The 14,438-nt window shown below is 41.8% G+C and overlaps 1 protein-coding gene across 6 annotated transcripts in view; it reads left to right on the top strand.

Moving 5' to 3' along the window:
* The window catches only part of rnf220a (ring finger protein 220a), a 180,892-nt gene that overhangs the window by 6,082 nt on the left and 160,372 nt on the right, over window positions 1-14,438 (top strand). For all 6 annotated transcript variants that reach the window (XM_044218542.1, XM_044218541.1, XM_044218544.1 and 3 more), the window contains exon 2: window positions 8,262-9,486. In XM_044218542.1, coding sequence (XP_044074477.1) covers window positions 8,832-9,486 — 655 coding nt within the window. In that variant the 5' untranslated portion in view covers window positions 8,262-8,831. The remainder of the gene's footprint in view (window positions 1-8,261; window positions 9,487-14,438) is intronic.

Genomic DNA, 14,438 nt, shown 5'->3' with positions numbered 1-14,438 from the left:
ATCATTTTTCTCTGTGCAGCCAGCCGGGCATCCAGGCAGGAGGCGAGACTGATACAGGCAGCCTGATCTAACCAGCCAATGCATAAATACACACACAGACCTGCAGGAACACACACCTTTATGCATCTGCATGTCCACACACAAGCAGTTTGATATTTACATTGTATGCTCGGCAGCCTTTTGATAAGTTAACATAAAGATCTGGTTGCTGGTTGAGCATTCTCCCCCCAAATCCCCACCAGCTCCGGGCCTGCTGCTGCGCTGTATCTTTGACCTTTGGCCTCCACGCAGAGCAGAAAAGATCATTTCGCGGCAGGCATCAAAGAAGTTTCCCATTGTTCTCATTATCATTATTAACTCTACAATAGAGGATTATTGCAGCAAAATCTGTGAGTGAAAACAGTGTACCTGGCAACAGTGTTTCCTTGTTAAACTTGAACTAATTGGCTTGCACTTGCATGCAGCCTGTAGTACAAACCGGCCAGCCAGCCGCCTGTCTGCCTGCCAGCCAGCTAGATTAGTGGCTGCTGTTGTACACGCCGGCACAGCACAGCAATAAAGAGTCATAGCAGGGCGGCTGGTGCCACACACACACACACACACACACACTCAGTCACACTCCTGCAGGACAGATAGCAAGTTCTGTCACCTGTCGGTCAGCAAAGACACACTGGTGTCATCTGGCAGGCTTATTTGGTTGTTGTGAGTGCGTGCCTCGTCTCTGAAAAGCCAAAAGTTACTTCAACAGAATGGATAAATATGAGGCCAAAGAGCAGATTGTCAGCTTTTGAGTGTATGTCTTTTCTGGCTTCCGTTAAGCTCAGGGTTGCAGCATCAGGCACAGCCTCCATATCAGTTGCAACATAAATCAAGCACATGAAAATGCTGTATTTGAATTAGAAAGGGAGGGTATTTTTGTCATTTTGTCCGCACATAGAACTGCATCAAACTGCTTTCCGTGATTATTTATTGTTTGGGGTTTTTTTTGACTCTTTTAATCAGATAAATGCAATTCTACAGAGTACAATACAATTCTGTACGTGGCCATGTCCAAAATACAGGCCAATGCTGTTGCACCTGATAGCAGTGAAATATGTCAAAGGAAGTCTATTTAACATAATTTCAGGGGAAACAAAAAAGGAAAAAAAAAATAGATTAGCTGAGATTTGGTTTACCAGTGATCCAAAAATACACTTTGGGAATGGTAATCTATGTGCAATGGAATGGTGTGCTTTTCCCATTTAGCCTTGTCTGTACCAGGAATTAGCTGGCCCGGCTGAACTGGGCCTCGCTGGTGCTGCCATGAATAGAAATCCCTGCCACAGGTCAGGGCCGACTTCCAGAATGATTTTTGTCTGCCGGCCATGACTCTGTCTCCGAAAATCACAAAGGCTTATTTGAGAAGTAAATCCTCTTGTTTTTTTGTTTTTTTTTTGTTTTTTTTCAGGAGTATTGCATGAATGTCACAGAAAGAGTCTAGGAAAGAAAGAAGGCAAAACAATATTGTCCCTCTTCTTTTTTCTGCCTTACAAAAACACAAATTAGTTCAAGTATTCCTCGTGAAGTAACGCGTTCTACAAAATATATTTGTTGTTAGTTGACTGCTGCACAAAGCTTGCATGTTCACTTGCACAAGCTTGAATCCTTATTGATTCTGTTTCTGAATATTGTCCAAGTGTCATTCTCCACCTCAGGATGATGTGTGTGTCTGTATATTAATAAATCTTACTGTAATATTTTTTTCACTGCGGATGCATGTATCTCTTGTTAACTGCAACAGCTGCTGACTGAAGCAAATAACCCGGTTACAGATTTCATATCAGAGAGGGCGAAAGAAAGAAGGGGAAAGAAAATAAGGGAGAAACATGAGATTGGATATTTGAAAGACATTTGGAAAGAAATTTAGGGTTTTACAGCTGAAAGAAAAGACAAGGACAAATAATATGAGAGAGAGACAGAGAGAGAGGGGGGAGAGATAGATGGGTGTGATTCTTATTCACAAGGACATTTGAGCTTTGCCTCATGGCCAGACATGAATGAGTAGATTTCAATAGTATCGACTGTTGCTTCGGACATCAGCAAACACACACGCAGATAGACACACCTACTGATGCACGAGCACAAACACCACAGTCTGTCTGGAATACAGAGTGGACCTGTGTGCAGGTCAGCTCACGCTCTTTATGCTAAAAGAACACACACACATGCACACACTGAACAGACAGGCAGCTTACTTTCTCTGTTTCTCTCTATGCGTGTCATAACGGCAAATATTTCATATCTGACAGCAGGATTTTAAATAGCAGTGTTTTTCTTTGTCTTTTGGCTGGTTAAATGAGTCTTCAGAATGGCCTGGTTTACTGTGCAAAAATGTGCCATTTCAAAGAACTAATCCAAGAAACCAAAACAAGCCTTTTATTTCTATATATATATTTTTTTATGTTTGCATTAATTTTAAAGCAAAGTCTTTAGTTTTTGGCAGTGTTTTGTTCTAGGTATGTCATGCATGTGAGTTGCATATTTGGTGATTTTTGGGTTTTCAGATGAACTGAAGGATTAAATGCTCTTGCTAAATGTGACTCTTGCTAAAGTCACTGAATCATCGTAAAAAAGGCTTATTTAAAAGACAAAAACTTAAAACAAGACCTTATTTCACGAAAACTGACATTTTTGAGATATAGTTTTCATTGGACAGCGACAACGTGTCGCTGTGTTATGATTCGATTGAAAAATGTATTTTTTCAATTAAAAAAAACACATTTTCCCCCAATGATATTTATTGTTTCAACCTGAAAACATGGCACCTGTATTAGAATACCTTGCTCTGATGATGTGGTTGACAGTTTTCTATAAAATGTTCATATGGTTGATTTTTATGGTGGTTAAAATGTACAGTACTGTAATTACCCTAAAATAAGATGTCCCAAGGCTTTCAGGGTACGGTGAAGAACTGCAAGAGAGAAGTATAGAGTACAAGGCTGGCAGAGGCTGAGGGTAGACTTTAGAGGCTGTAAATTTTAACTGGAGTTTCAGGGCTGTTGTACATGAACATTGTGTTCTCGGGAGAGTTTTGTTTTCATACGTGTTACATACTTTAGATTGCTCCTTATTATATACCAAATTCAATTATGGAAGCATGTATTTCGATAATAGGTCAGTTTAGTTCCATGGTGCATTAAGTTATACAATGTTTTATATTTCAAAGTCTCTAAATTGTCTATACATGATGGTATGTGTGAGTTATTGCATGTGTTCACCAGAGAGATGAGATGAATGACACAGCTTGGCCTGTCTTGTAATAAAATGTAAGAGTGGCACTTTCACGCTTGTCAACAATCTCTAAATATACCCATGGACCGGGAAGTGTGTGCTCACACACACACACACACACATGCACACAGAGACAGGTCTGTGGTTCTGACTGCTTTTCTCTCTGTCTCCATTAGAAAAAAGAAAAATACAAAACTTCAGCTGCTTTGCTTCCCAACAGTCTCAGCATGTCACACACACAGACGTGGGCAAACACCCACCAGTCACAGTTGACAAGACATTTTTATAACAAAAATTGGATTCCTCTTCGTTCCTCTCTAAAACTCAGTAGACACACTGGAAAACTCGATCTGACAAGTTTCGGTGCCATGTTGGAACAGCAAAAGCATTGGTTACACTTACACACTCAAAGCAGCCATGCGAGAAAAATATTTATTCCAACCAGTCAACAAAAAGGAAGGCTTCGATAAGACGGGCGCTCTTTGTCACCAGTGTAGTTATTTGGATCCCATTTTCCCTTTCACTTTTCTGATCCTGACACTTAAAACTGCTTATGGTTCTTCCCTTCAACCCTCGATCAAAGAGGGAATCCACTGTAGACAAACGCAGTGAGGATGATAGAACATTTCATTATAGTTTACATAGGCACGTTATTTGGAAACCATCATCATTCTCATCATTGGCAGCCTAAAGTGATATTTTGCATCCATAATGCCACCATCAAAATGTCTTCAACCCCTGAAATTTAGTTTTTGATATCTCCAACAAGCAAATAACATTCTATCATTATTATTTAGAGCACAATAATAATGTTTGTGACCATATTTAACAATTATTTTACATAGAATCTGTGATTTCTCCTGCAGCCCCCCTCTCTGTAGCTCATATTTCCTGAGTGAAAATCCCCCTCAGAATGATGTTAAAAAACAATTTTGCCGACTGGTATAACATTGTCACTTAAAGTGCAGATTTGACGTGAAAAGCCCTCCTCGCTGTTTGTATTTAATATTGCGACGACAGCTGTATCATTCTTGCACACTGTAATCAAATTATGACAGCGTGGTAAATGTTCCCCTGTGACATTTTCTATTATAAAATGCATATACCCGGTGTCAGACAATGTGTGGGTGGTATCCCTCAGTGGCAAATGGGATTGTAAGTGGCATCGACTGACATTATGCGCGTGTGCGTTAGATGTAATTGCGCTTGTATATTGATGATATGCATAGGTGTATGTCATCTAGAATTATGATTGTTGTTTTAGAGGATAAGGTGAAACACATCACTGACTATAAGCAGCTTTATGAAACTTCTATTAGTGTGACATTACAAGTACAGTTAGAATTTACTGTAAATGACGCGCATAAGAATAATATTTTTAACATGTGAAAGCATGCATACCAAAGTGAACACAAAAGTTGAATGCGGAGACACAGTTAAAGGGCTCTTCAGTATTGGTTTCTAGAGGCCTCATCACATACACATGTATGTGTTTGTGTGTGTGTGTGTGTGTGTGTATTCACTCATGTGCACACAAGACCACCAGGCCAGACGGCAGCCAGCTTGTGTCAATCACCCAGGGTGATGAGATTTGTACCCTTTGCTCTGATATCACACCCTCTTCTCTCCTCGCTTTTCCTTATTTCCTCATCTCTCCTCATTTCCTCGCCTCACTGTGCTTCTTGTTTCTTCTCCTCTCTTGTTTCATTTTGTCTTCTCTCCCCTCCTTCTTTCCTCCCCTCTCCTTTTTTTGTCCCTTCTCCTCTCCTCTCCTCCCCTTGTCTCCTCTCATCTCCCTTCTAGTTTCCTCTTCTCTCCTCTCCTTATTAACCTCTCCTCTCATTTTCTTGTCTCCTCTCCTTGACTCTTGTTTCCTCTTCTCTCCTCTCCTTGTTTTGTAGCCTTTCCTTTACTCTTGTTTCATCTCCTCTCCTTGTTTCCTAACCTCTCCTATCCTCTTGTATCCTCTCCTTTACTGGAGCGTAATAAATATATGTAGATATGATAATATTATTATAAAGAGTACGGTCTAGACCTGCTCTATCGGAAAAGTGCAATGAGAAAACTTCTGTTATGAATTGGCGCTATATAAATAAAATTAAATTGAATTGAATGAATGAATGAAGTATGTCCTCTACTCTCCTTGTTCTGTAGCCACTCCTTTATTCTTGTTTCATCTCCTCTCCTCCTTTCTTGTCTCCTCTCTTCTCCTCTCCTTGTTTCCTAACCTCTCCTTTACTCTTGTTTTCTTTCCTCTCCTCTCCTCTCTCTTGTTGTGGCCTGTAAGGAAATATCCAGTGTCCTCTTATTGGATTGGCTGCTTCACGTTGGCGGCCCTTCACTCGCCGCCCCTCGGCCTGCTGGGTAATGATAATAAAATTGAAATATCCCGGTACTTATCAGTGTATTACCTCGCTATCAACACCTCAGACACACTCCTACTTTAGAGGTTATACAGGAGAAAGCGTGATCTGATATACAGCGCGAACAGAGAGAGGACACCAGCAGAGAAAGTGAGAAAGACAGAGAGAGGGAGAAGAGGGGAGGGAGTAAACTGATAGACAGAGAAAGGGATGGGGAGAAAGAAAGACAGGAGTTTTGTCATGGCTACATTTTCAAGGTGCTATTTCCAGGATGGATTGCGGTAGGTAGGGAAGAGAGGACGAAAAGAGGAGGTGGTGGAGGAGGAGGAAGAGGGGCGTGTAATGTGACTCTGTGGCATCTGTCCAGACCAGAGGCGTGTTAGCGTAAGCCATTCTCAACACTCCACACTAGTCTACTGTACATTTGTGGTAATGTAAAACATCTCACATCTCACCATCTCTCTCTGTCTCTGGGCCCTCTCCTCTCTCCTTTCTCTTGGCAGTTGTTGGTGTGTGTGTGTCTTTGTGTGTGTGGGAGGTGGGGGAAGCGTGCCAAAGCCGAGATCAGGTTTGGAAATTGATTTGAATGAGCGTTGTGGACAGCTGATAGCTATAAAAGATTTTCTCCTTTCAAATCCCAGGGAGTTTCTCCTTTGATGTTGGCTGGTAGTCAACGCAGCTTTGAAGCTCTTCTAGAGCGGGCCGGGCCATTACTTGATACTGTGTGAGTTTGTATTTGTTGTGTGTTTATGTTTGACCTTTTCAAGTCACTTTGATCGTGAATTTTCATGGCAGCGGTGACTTTTATGATAATATAACGCTTTTTCAAAGTACAAACTGGCATATAATTTTATCTGACTTAATAAAATCAGGTAAAAATACTCATGATAACCTATTTGCATGTAAACTGATCTGATTTCTTTAAATCGATGCATAAATCACTTATATATCACATGTACTCTTAATCTTAACATATTGGGTGCTTCACATGCCAGCCACCTTCAAATTGCCCTTTGGAGATAAAAATCTCTGAAATGTTATTTTGTCGTTTCATCGGCTGCCTCTCCGCGTTCCTCCGACCGGCCAATCGCACGCTCCAATGTAATCCCCGGGAGGGAAGATTCTAGTCTGTTGCCACGGATGCTGGGGGGGTCGTGAGGTCAAGTACGGCTAATTTATTCACTCAGTCAGATTTCCTCTGGCTTGTGGATGGCAGATGGAGAGGTCTGATATGATATCACCCATCTGAATCACCCAAGGGAGAAAAGAGCAGGAGGAAAGGGAGAGGGAGGGAGAGATGGAGGGATGAGAGGAAAAGAAATTGACAGGAAAGATGTAAAAAGAAAGGGAGGACAGATAGTAAAAATTAGGGAATTAAAAGTGGTTAGATAGAGAGATAGGAGAGAGGGTAGCATAGCCTGCAAGAGTGTGGAGTGTGTTCGCCCCACCGAGTAGGGTGTCAAGCTGAACATTGAGCCACATAGCCTCTTATCAGATGTGTGTGTGGGTGAAATGTGTCTATGTGTGTGTGTCCTTATCTTAAGACAAGTGGTTCTGGTCCAATAAGATCCTGGGAGATGGTAGGAATAAGCAGCTTAGACCAAGATCTGAGATGGAGGAGGGCGGGAGGAGTGATAGCGCTAGGGAGATGAGAGGAGGAGATGAGGATGGAAAGAAGAGGAAAAGGAGATGGACAGATTAGGAGGATGGAGGACAAGGAGGGGACATTTGGAGAGAGATGAGACGTGGAGGGCTGTAGAGATCGGAATGGAAAGATGTGATGTGGAAACAGTTTGGAGAAGTTTTTTAAAGAGCAGAAGGAAAAGGGGAGGAGAAAGTGGGAGAAGTTTGGGGTTTGAAATAGTTCTTGGCTTTTAGTCAAAGGGCAGGGATTTACAAGATTTGATCAACAGTGTCAACTTGAGGACACTTTTTCCCAAGAGGTTCTGAATTTGTGGCTTCAACAACAGTGTCCGTTTAAGAACACTCTGTCCCCGGGGGTTTTGACTTCAAGTCTTGGCTTCTAGTGGCTCCTTTATTAAAAATGTTCCACTCAGCTCTCAGCCTTTCCTCTACATACAGCTTGAGGGCATGACATTGATCTTTGTCAGTTGAAAAAGCAACGTGCATTAAGAAAAGATGAGGAGGTCGAAGATAAATGTGAAAGGGTGCACAAAGGGATTTGAATGTAATATGGATATTAAAAGAGCTGATTTAAAGCACTTGTGTAGGCACAGATCCGATTTTTTCAGGGCTGTCCAAAACGGTAGAAACCTCAAGGAATCTGTGAAGTGAAAATCTGTCAAAGGGCAGGTCACGTCTAACCACAAATCATCGAAAAAAGTGATGTGTAAGAAGGTGTAATTATCTTTTCCCATCACATTTTGTGTGTTAGTGGAGAACTCAGTTGAGAGGTCACATTGCGCAGTTTGGTTAACTGGCAGAACAGGTGAGACAGCTGTTCTTGTGACTTGCATAACGACAATTTTTTGAACAATTTTCAGAAAAATATTCTAAGCTTGTTTTTTTCTTGCAATTGGTGATATTGAACTACCAGAGAATCCTAAACAACACTGTAGCACTCTGAAAGTGGATTGAAACTAATGCTTGTTTTTTGTATCCCCTCAGTTTGGCGACCACATGAAGATGAGGAACCAGCTTTGACGACCTACAGATGTCCACCTTCCTCGGACCATTCGGCCTCGGCAACACATCCAACAAACTCTCCAAGAGGGAGCTTTTACTGCTTATTACCCAGAAGGAAAAACTTAATTTTGACTATTTGTTGTATTTATCATTTGGACTGAAGTGGTCCAAACTGTGAAGTCTGTGAAGGACTGAACATACCCAACGGCACTTACCTGGCACGGAATGATCTGGACTGAACTGCGCTCAAGTGAATGCTGGAGACAGATTAACTTACTTTAGTTCCACTGAAGAGAAATGAACTGCATTCAAGCTAACCTGAAGTGACGTTGGCTGACACTTTAATTTCTTCAAGAATACTCTCCTTCCATTCAAACGGCTCGTTTCTGAGCCCCTTCCTTCAAAACGCCAAATCCTTTAAGTCTCCAACCCAGATTCCCTCACTTCCTCAGACCCTTTCCAAGGGTCTTGGACATTGTCTCAAATCTTATTGAGGAGGAATTATCTCCTCCTCCTCCTGAAATCCTTACAACCTCTTTCTTCCATCCAAACATGGACCTCCACAGGGCAGCCTTCAAGATGGAGAGCTCCTCCTACCTGCCCAATCCCCTGGCCTCCCCAGCCCTCATGGTCCTGGCCTCCACTGCTGAAGCCTCTCGAGATGCTTCGATTCCCTGCCAGCAGCCACGTCCATTTGGCGTCCCGGTTTCTGTTGAGAAAGACGTCCATTTGCCATTTAACAATGGTTCTTACACTTTTGCATCAATGTACCATCGCCAAGGTGCAGTCCCACCAGGATTCCCTAACAGGGATTTTCCTCCATCCCTCCTCCACCTCCATCATCAGTTTGCCCCACCTAACCTGGACTGCTCGCCAATCAGCATGCTGAATCACAGTGGCGTCGGCGCCTTCAGGCCTTTCGCCTCACCACCGGAAGATCGTGATGGGGCGCCTGGCGGGTATCAGTCTGCTTTCACCCCAGCCAAGCGCCTCAAAGGCTGCCTGGATGCAGAGGCTTCACCCCACCTGCGGTACTCTGATGCAGAGGGGAAAGAGTACGACTTTGGTGGTGCCCAGATCCCTCCTGGAGGCTCACCCAGCAGCGCCTTGAAAGCAGTGGAGGACAGTGGGAAAAAGATCTTCGCTGTGTCAGGCCTCCTATCTGATCGAGAGACTTCCTCCAGCCCTGAGGACCGCATTGAGCGCTGTAAGTAGCAGTTCATAGATTTTCTACATTGCACTCAAGGAAACTAGAACACTGAACTTGTAAGACATATTAAGACAAGTTATTGCATAATGTGCTCACATAACAATACATTTAACAATCAAACCACATAGACTTACACATTATTGTTCTAAAAATCTCTTCCAGTGCAATCACAGATCAGCCCCAATATGCTCTTGTAATGATATGAAAATATGTTGTACAATATTTCGGTGTAGTAAAATGAAGGAACACACCACATCACAAACAATTTTCCATTAAACAAATTCTTTCAGCTCATTATAAATGGTTGCACTGATGTATACATATTAGACACACCCCTAAAAGTGAGATGTGTGAAGGATTTTCACAGTGTCACACTTCCAATACTCGTCCCACATTTTATGACAGCTTAAACCACAATATTCTAGGATTATTCTACAGACAACTGTAATAATTAAACCTGCAAACAAGATACATGCACAATTCTATACAGCAAGACACATAAACACGCACACACAGTCAAATCCACGTCTGGCTCTCAAATTAAAACCAAAGTACAACTTGCTGCAATTTGTAAAAGAATGCAGATTTTTACACACTAGCATCACACATGCCAATAAACAATCCCATCTATGTTCTCTTGTCATCATCTCTCCTGGCTCTCCCTATCCTTGTTTCACAAGCCCACAAGCTCCACTGGTCACATTAGCATTCTCCAGTGGAAGGATGCCATTTGGCCCTCACGCACTGGGAATTTGATTAGTGTGTGTGTGTGTGTGTGTGTGTGTTTGTGTGTGTGTGAGTGACTGGTTCAGAGACCAGCCATGCTCTTTGCCATCAGCATTCATCATAGCTCCACGCTGGCAGCCCTGATGCCAAAAGATTTACCCACATACCCAAAACCTTGGCAGGCCATGTGTGTGTCTGTAATAAAAGGGAGGTGGGAGAGGGGTTGTGTGAGCTCCAAGCACAAACACACAAGCTTCCACAAACACTCTTCCAGGCACACAAACAGCTCTCAGCATGAGCACCGACATCTTCTGCACATGTCAACAAGCTGCATGGGATCTCAGTGACAAATTGGGAGAGAGACAGACAGAGACATGCCCATAGTGTATAATTTAACTAAAAGAGCAAGCCTTTCTCTTTCTGTTTTTTTTGTCAATTGGTCTCTGCTTCCTTAAATTAATTTTATCTGTCCTTTTTTGTCTTTATTTCTATATTCCTTCTTTCATTCCTCCTCCACCTCTTGTGGAAGGAGAGCCCATGTATGTGTGTTTGAGGGAGAGGCATCCTTGATGGAACACATGAGAGACAGAGGCGACGACCTGAGACTGATCCGATAAAAAGACCACCGCAGGAGACACAGAGAGGGTGAGAAAGACAGGGATGAAGGAAGGAATGGAGAGAAGGAAATTGGGAAAATGACACCCAGTGACTGGCTGGGGAGGAATAAGAAGGAGGAGAAAGATATCAAAGAGCACATAAAGTGAGAGAGGGAAAAGGACAAGAACAAAGAGAGAAGAGCAAGAAAGAAATGACAATTCTATTATGGAATTGGATCCTATTGTAGTCTCATTAGAACGCTGATTTAAAACCTTGTTCATATCCATTTGAAATACACATTTTGCGTTTGTGGTGGCTTTGAGCAAAAGCTACTGGAGTACTCACAAAGTGCCTTGCTCAAGAGAACTGTGGTTCTTGAGTGTGGAGCATGTCACTGCCATATGCGACATGTTATCACTACAGATTTGTGAGCACTAAGACTGCGGCCAGAAATAGAATAGGAGACGGGCACAGGGCTCCTGTGCTGTCTTTTGGAACGGCTGAATCTGTATCTAATCAGGTTAAATCTTGGCACAAGTAGCCTCTACCTCTACCATAGGCTTCTAATGCAATTGGATGTGCAGAGGCACTGCTTACAGCAAAGAATTATGGGTTCTCCTTCAATGGTTTTGGCTATCCAGTGGAGGCGTAAAGAACAAACAACACTTTGGTACAATCCCATGAGAACAGTGCTCTCGCTGCTTCACACACACATTAGCTAACTAGCAGCCTTCGTGCTGCTTCACACATACCTCTTGAAAAACTCAGAGTGAGAGAGGTTTATAATGCTTGGGGTCATACAGTGTCATCAGAGATTCTGGTACAAAAAATTAAATATTGTTGGCAGGAGTTTGAAAATGTATATGATGGCAAACAAATAAGTAAAACTACTAGATTAAGTTTCATAGGTTTCCAAAACTTAAAATTTCAATTTCTTAAGTATATCTTAAGTTGGCTATTTTTCCATAGGCTATGGTTTACAGGGTGCATCCAGTGCAAGCATGGCAATGTAGATTTAAGTCTGGCTTATGAACTTTGAATCCATTTGTGTCATTAAATCTATATCTTATCTGTGTTGATATTATTTACATGGATACAATTTATAGCTGTTATTAAAATGCTGATATCTCTCTACTAAATTAATTACATGGACTCTGATTATAATTTAGTGCTCAAAGCTGACAGGAAGCACACTGACTTTGCTTGCTCCCCATTCTTGAAAATCCAAACAATAATTTTGTACAAGTATATTACTGCACGGGCTACACGTCTATGCATCGACTGCAGATACATTGCAATAGTAACAATTCTTTTAAGTCATCTCCAATCACATCTGGAGTTTTGACAAAATAAACTGCAGTCCATTTGGAGTATATCAGATCCTGAACACCAGCCCTGCAACTCCATTTCATGTAATGTAGTAACAGAAAAATTGGCTCTGAGTGACCGTATCTTAAATGTGATGCAGATTCTCAACACTGCTACTTTTACATCTGTCTTGCATTCACCTATTTACATCTTGATTCTATGTGTTTTAGTACTATCCTATTACAATCCAATCGTCTGTTGTTTTAGTTAATCCCAGGTGTGAAGGTTATCCTTTCTTCTTTGCTTCACACTAAAACAAAAATTATGTTAACTTGAAAAACCCTACAACCCTAACTTCCCTGCATGCAATTCTTTCGAGCCTGCCACATGCGACTCCAAGCAACAGTGGCCTACTCTGTGCTAAGCCCTTCCAAATCCCCCCACTGCACCATGAGGCACGTTGGCTGTTAACTAAACCCGCTAACATGTCAGCTGCTAAACCTGCACATAAAGGCCCCATCATGCCTTAAGAGGACTATGCATGTCATATTATTGTAAAAGCTATTACAATTTACTGTATTCACATTGTAAGATTGTAACAGAAGAATGAAGGGGTACAAAAACAGAGGAGGGTTTTTGTGCATATAGGACTATGGTAAAAGAGAGAACGGAATTATGGGATGTGTGATTGGAATTAATAGGAATGTTGACAAATGAAACAATCCGCCCACGCAGTGCACTTGTTTGTTTTTGGAGGGGATTTGATGTTTTTGCACGACATGTCAATGTGAAGGCTTGTGTGTGTTTGTGCCTCAGTATCCGGCACGTTCCACCATCTTTGTTTTCCTCTGCCTCTTACTTATCTTTTGTTCTCTCATCATTTTTCTGTCCTTCCTCCACTTCCTCCCTCCTTCTCCTTGTGTGTGTATGCGCATCTCCCCATATGAGTATGTGACAGCTGTAGTCTGTTTGTTTACATTCTCTCTGCTCTCCACTTTTACAAGGCTGAGAGATTTACACTGAACCTGACCCTGAATGCCTAACCCAGCTTCCTCATCTTTCTTCTTCCTTTCTTTTTCTTTCTTGTTTTCATTTGTCAATGGACATTTTCTGCACGCAGAATTAAGATAGACAGAAAATATGAGAAAATAAGCCTGAAAAAGTCAACAAGAAGACAAATGTATACTGAAAACAGAAACAGAAGGGGGCTGACAGGGAAAGAACGAAAACACAAATTCTTTTAGCACAGACTGAGGGGAAGGAACGTATGAGGGAGGAGGGGGGTGAGATAAAAGAAAGGATAAAAGCAATAAGAAAAAAAAGGTTGTGGGAAGGAAGGAGAGAGGGAAAGAGGGAGGATGGTGAGATGTTGAGCTGAAATGCAGATCCCATCTGCCTGACTGAAATAAAAGCAGAGGAATTCTTAAAACAGCACTTGACAGACAGGTAGAAAATGCTGAATTTGTGTAGTAGTCACACGTATTGTCCTTACTTTCCAATTGTTTAGTCTGCCAGTGCATTTAAGTAATTCACTGGCAGAATGTGCCTCTTGACCTGAACTTATGGCGTCTTCTTAAAAAATAGTCACATTCTAAGAAATTAGAACTCAAAACTTGCCTGAAGACTGCTTCCTATTTCTCGTATTCCCATCAATATATAACAGTTTTAACATTTAACAGAGTGCATCACACACAGCTGTTAAAACACACAGCGAGAGGCCTCCTCTTCATCCTCCTCTGCTTCTTTCCTCTGTTCTTTTTTTGGCGTTCCTTTGGTGGCTCTTTTCTTTGTTTATCTTCATCTTGTTTTTCCCTTCTTCCACAGAGCAAATGTCATGTGTGTTGTTTCTTTCTGGGGACGAGTAGAACAAATTGTTGTAGCTAAAAAAAAAGTCACAGCGGAGAAAAATAAACTGGGAAAAAAGAGAGTTCTCACAAAGGGAAGATGGATGATAGTGATACTGATGTTGATGGATGACAAACAGGTTTTGTTTTGAATTTTGTTTCTATCTTTAGTGCTAAGCAGTCATTACTGTGGGATTTCTGCACTGCACTTCCCACAGACCACCTGTCAATCAAACTGTGTGGGTGGGGATCTGATGATTTCAGATTCTGCAAGTGGCAATCTTTAAAAAAAAAATAAAAATCTATTAATTTTCCTATCATTTTCCATCCTTTTCCATTCCTTTCTCTCCCTGCCGTGGGATGTAAGGAGTTAAAAAAAAAATCAGTCAAGGAGACAGAAATGCTCATCCTTCTCCTTGTCCTCACAAAAATCTGCCCTCCTCCACCTCTCCCTCCCACCTCTCCCTCCTTCCA

This window comes from Siniperca chuatsi, linkage group LG13, assembly GCF_020085105.1.
Source record: "Siniperca chuatsi isolate FFG_IHB_CAS linkage group LG13, ASM2008510v1, whole genome shotgun sequence".
Taxonomy (NCBI): Eukaryota; Metazoa; Chordata; class Actinopteri; order Centrarchiformes; family Sinipercidae; genus Siniperca; species Siniperca chuatsi.
The sequence above is the reverse complement of the archived record's forward strand: the minus strand, read 5'-3'. Positions and strand labels throughout refer to the sequence as shown.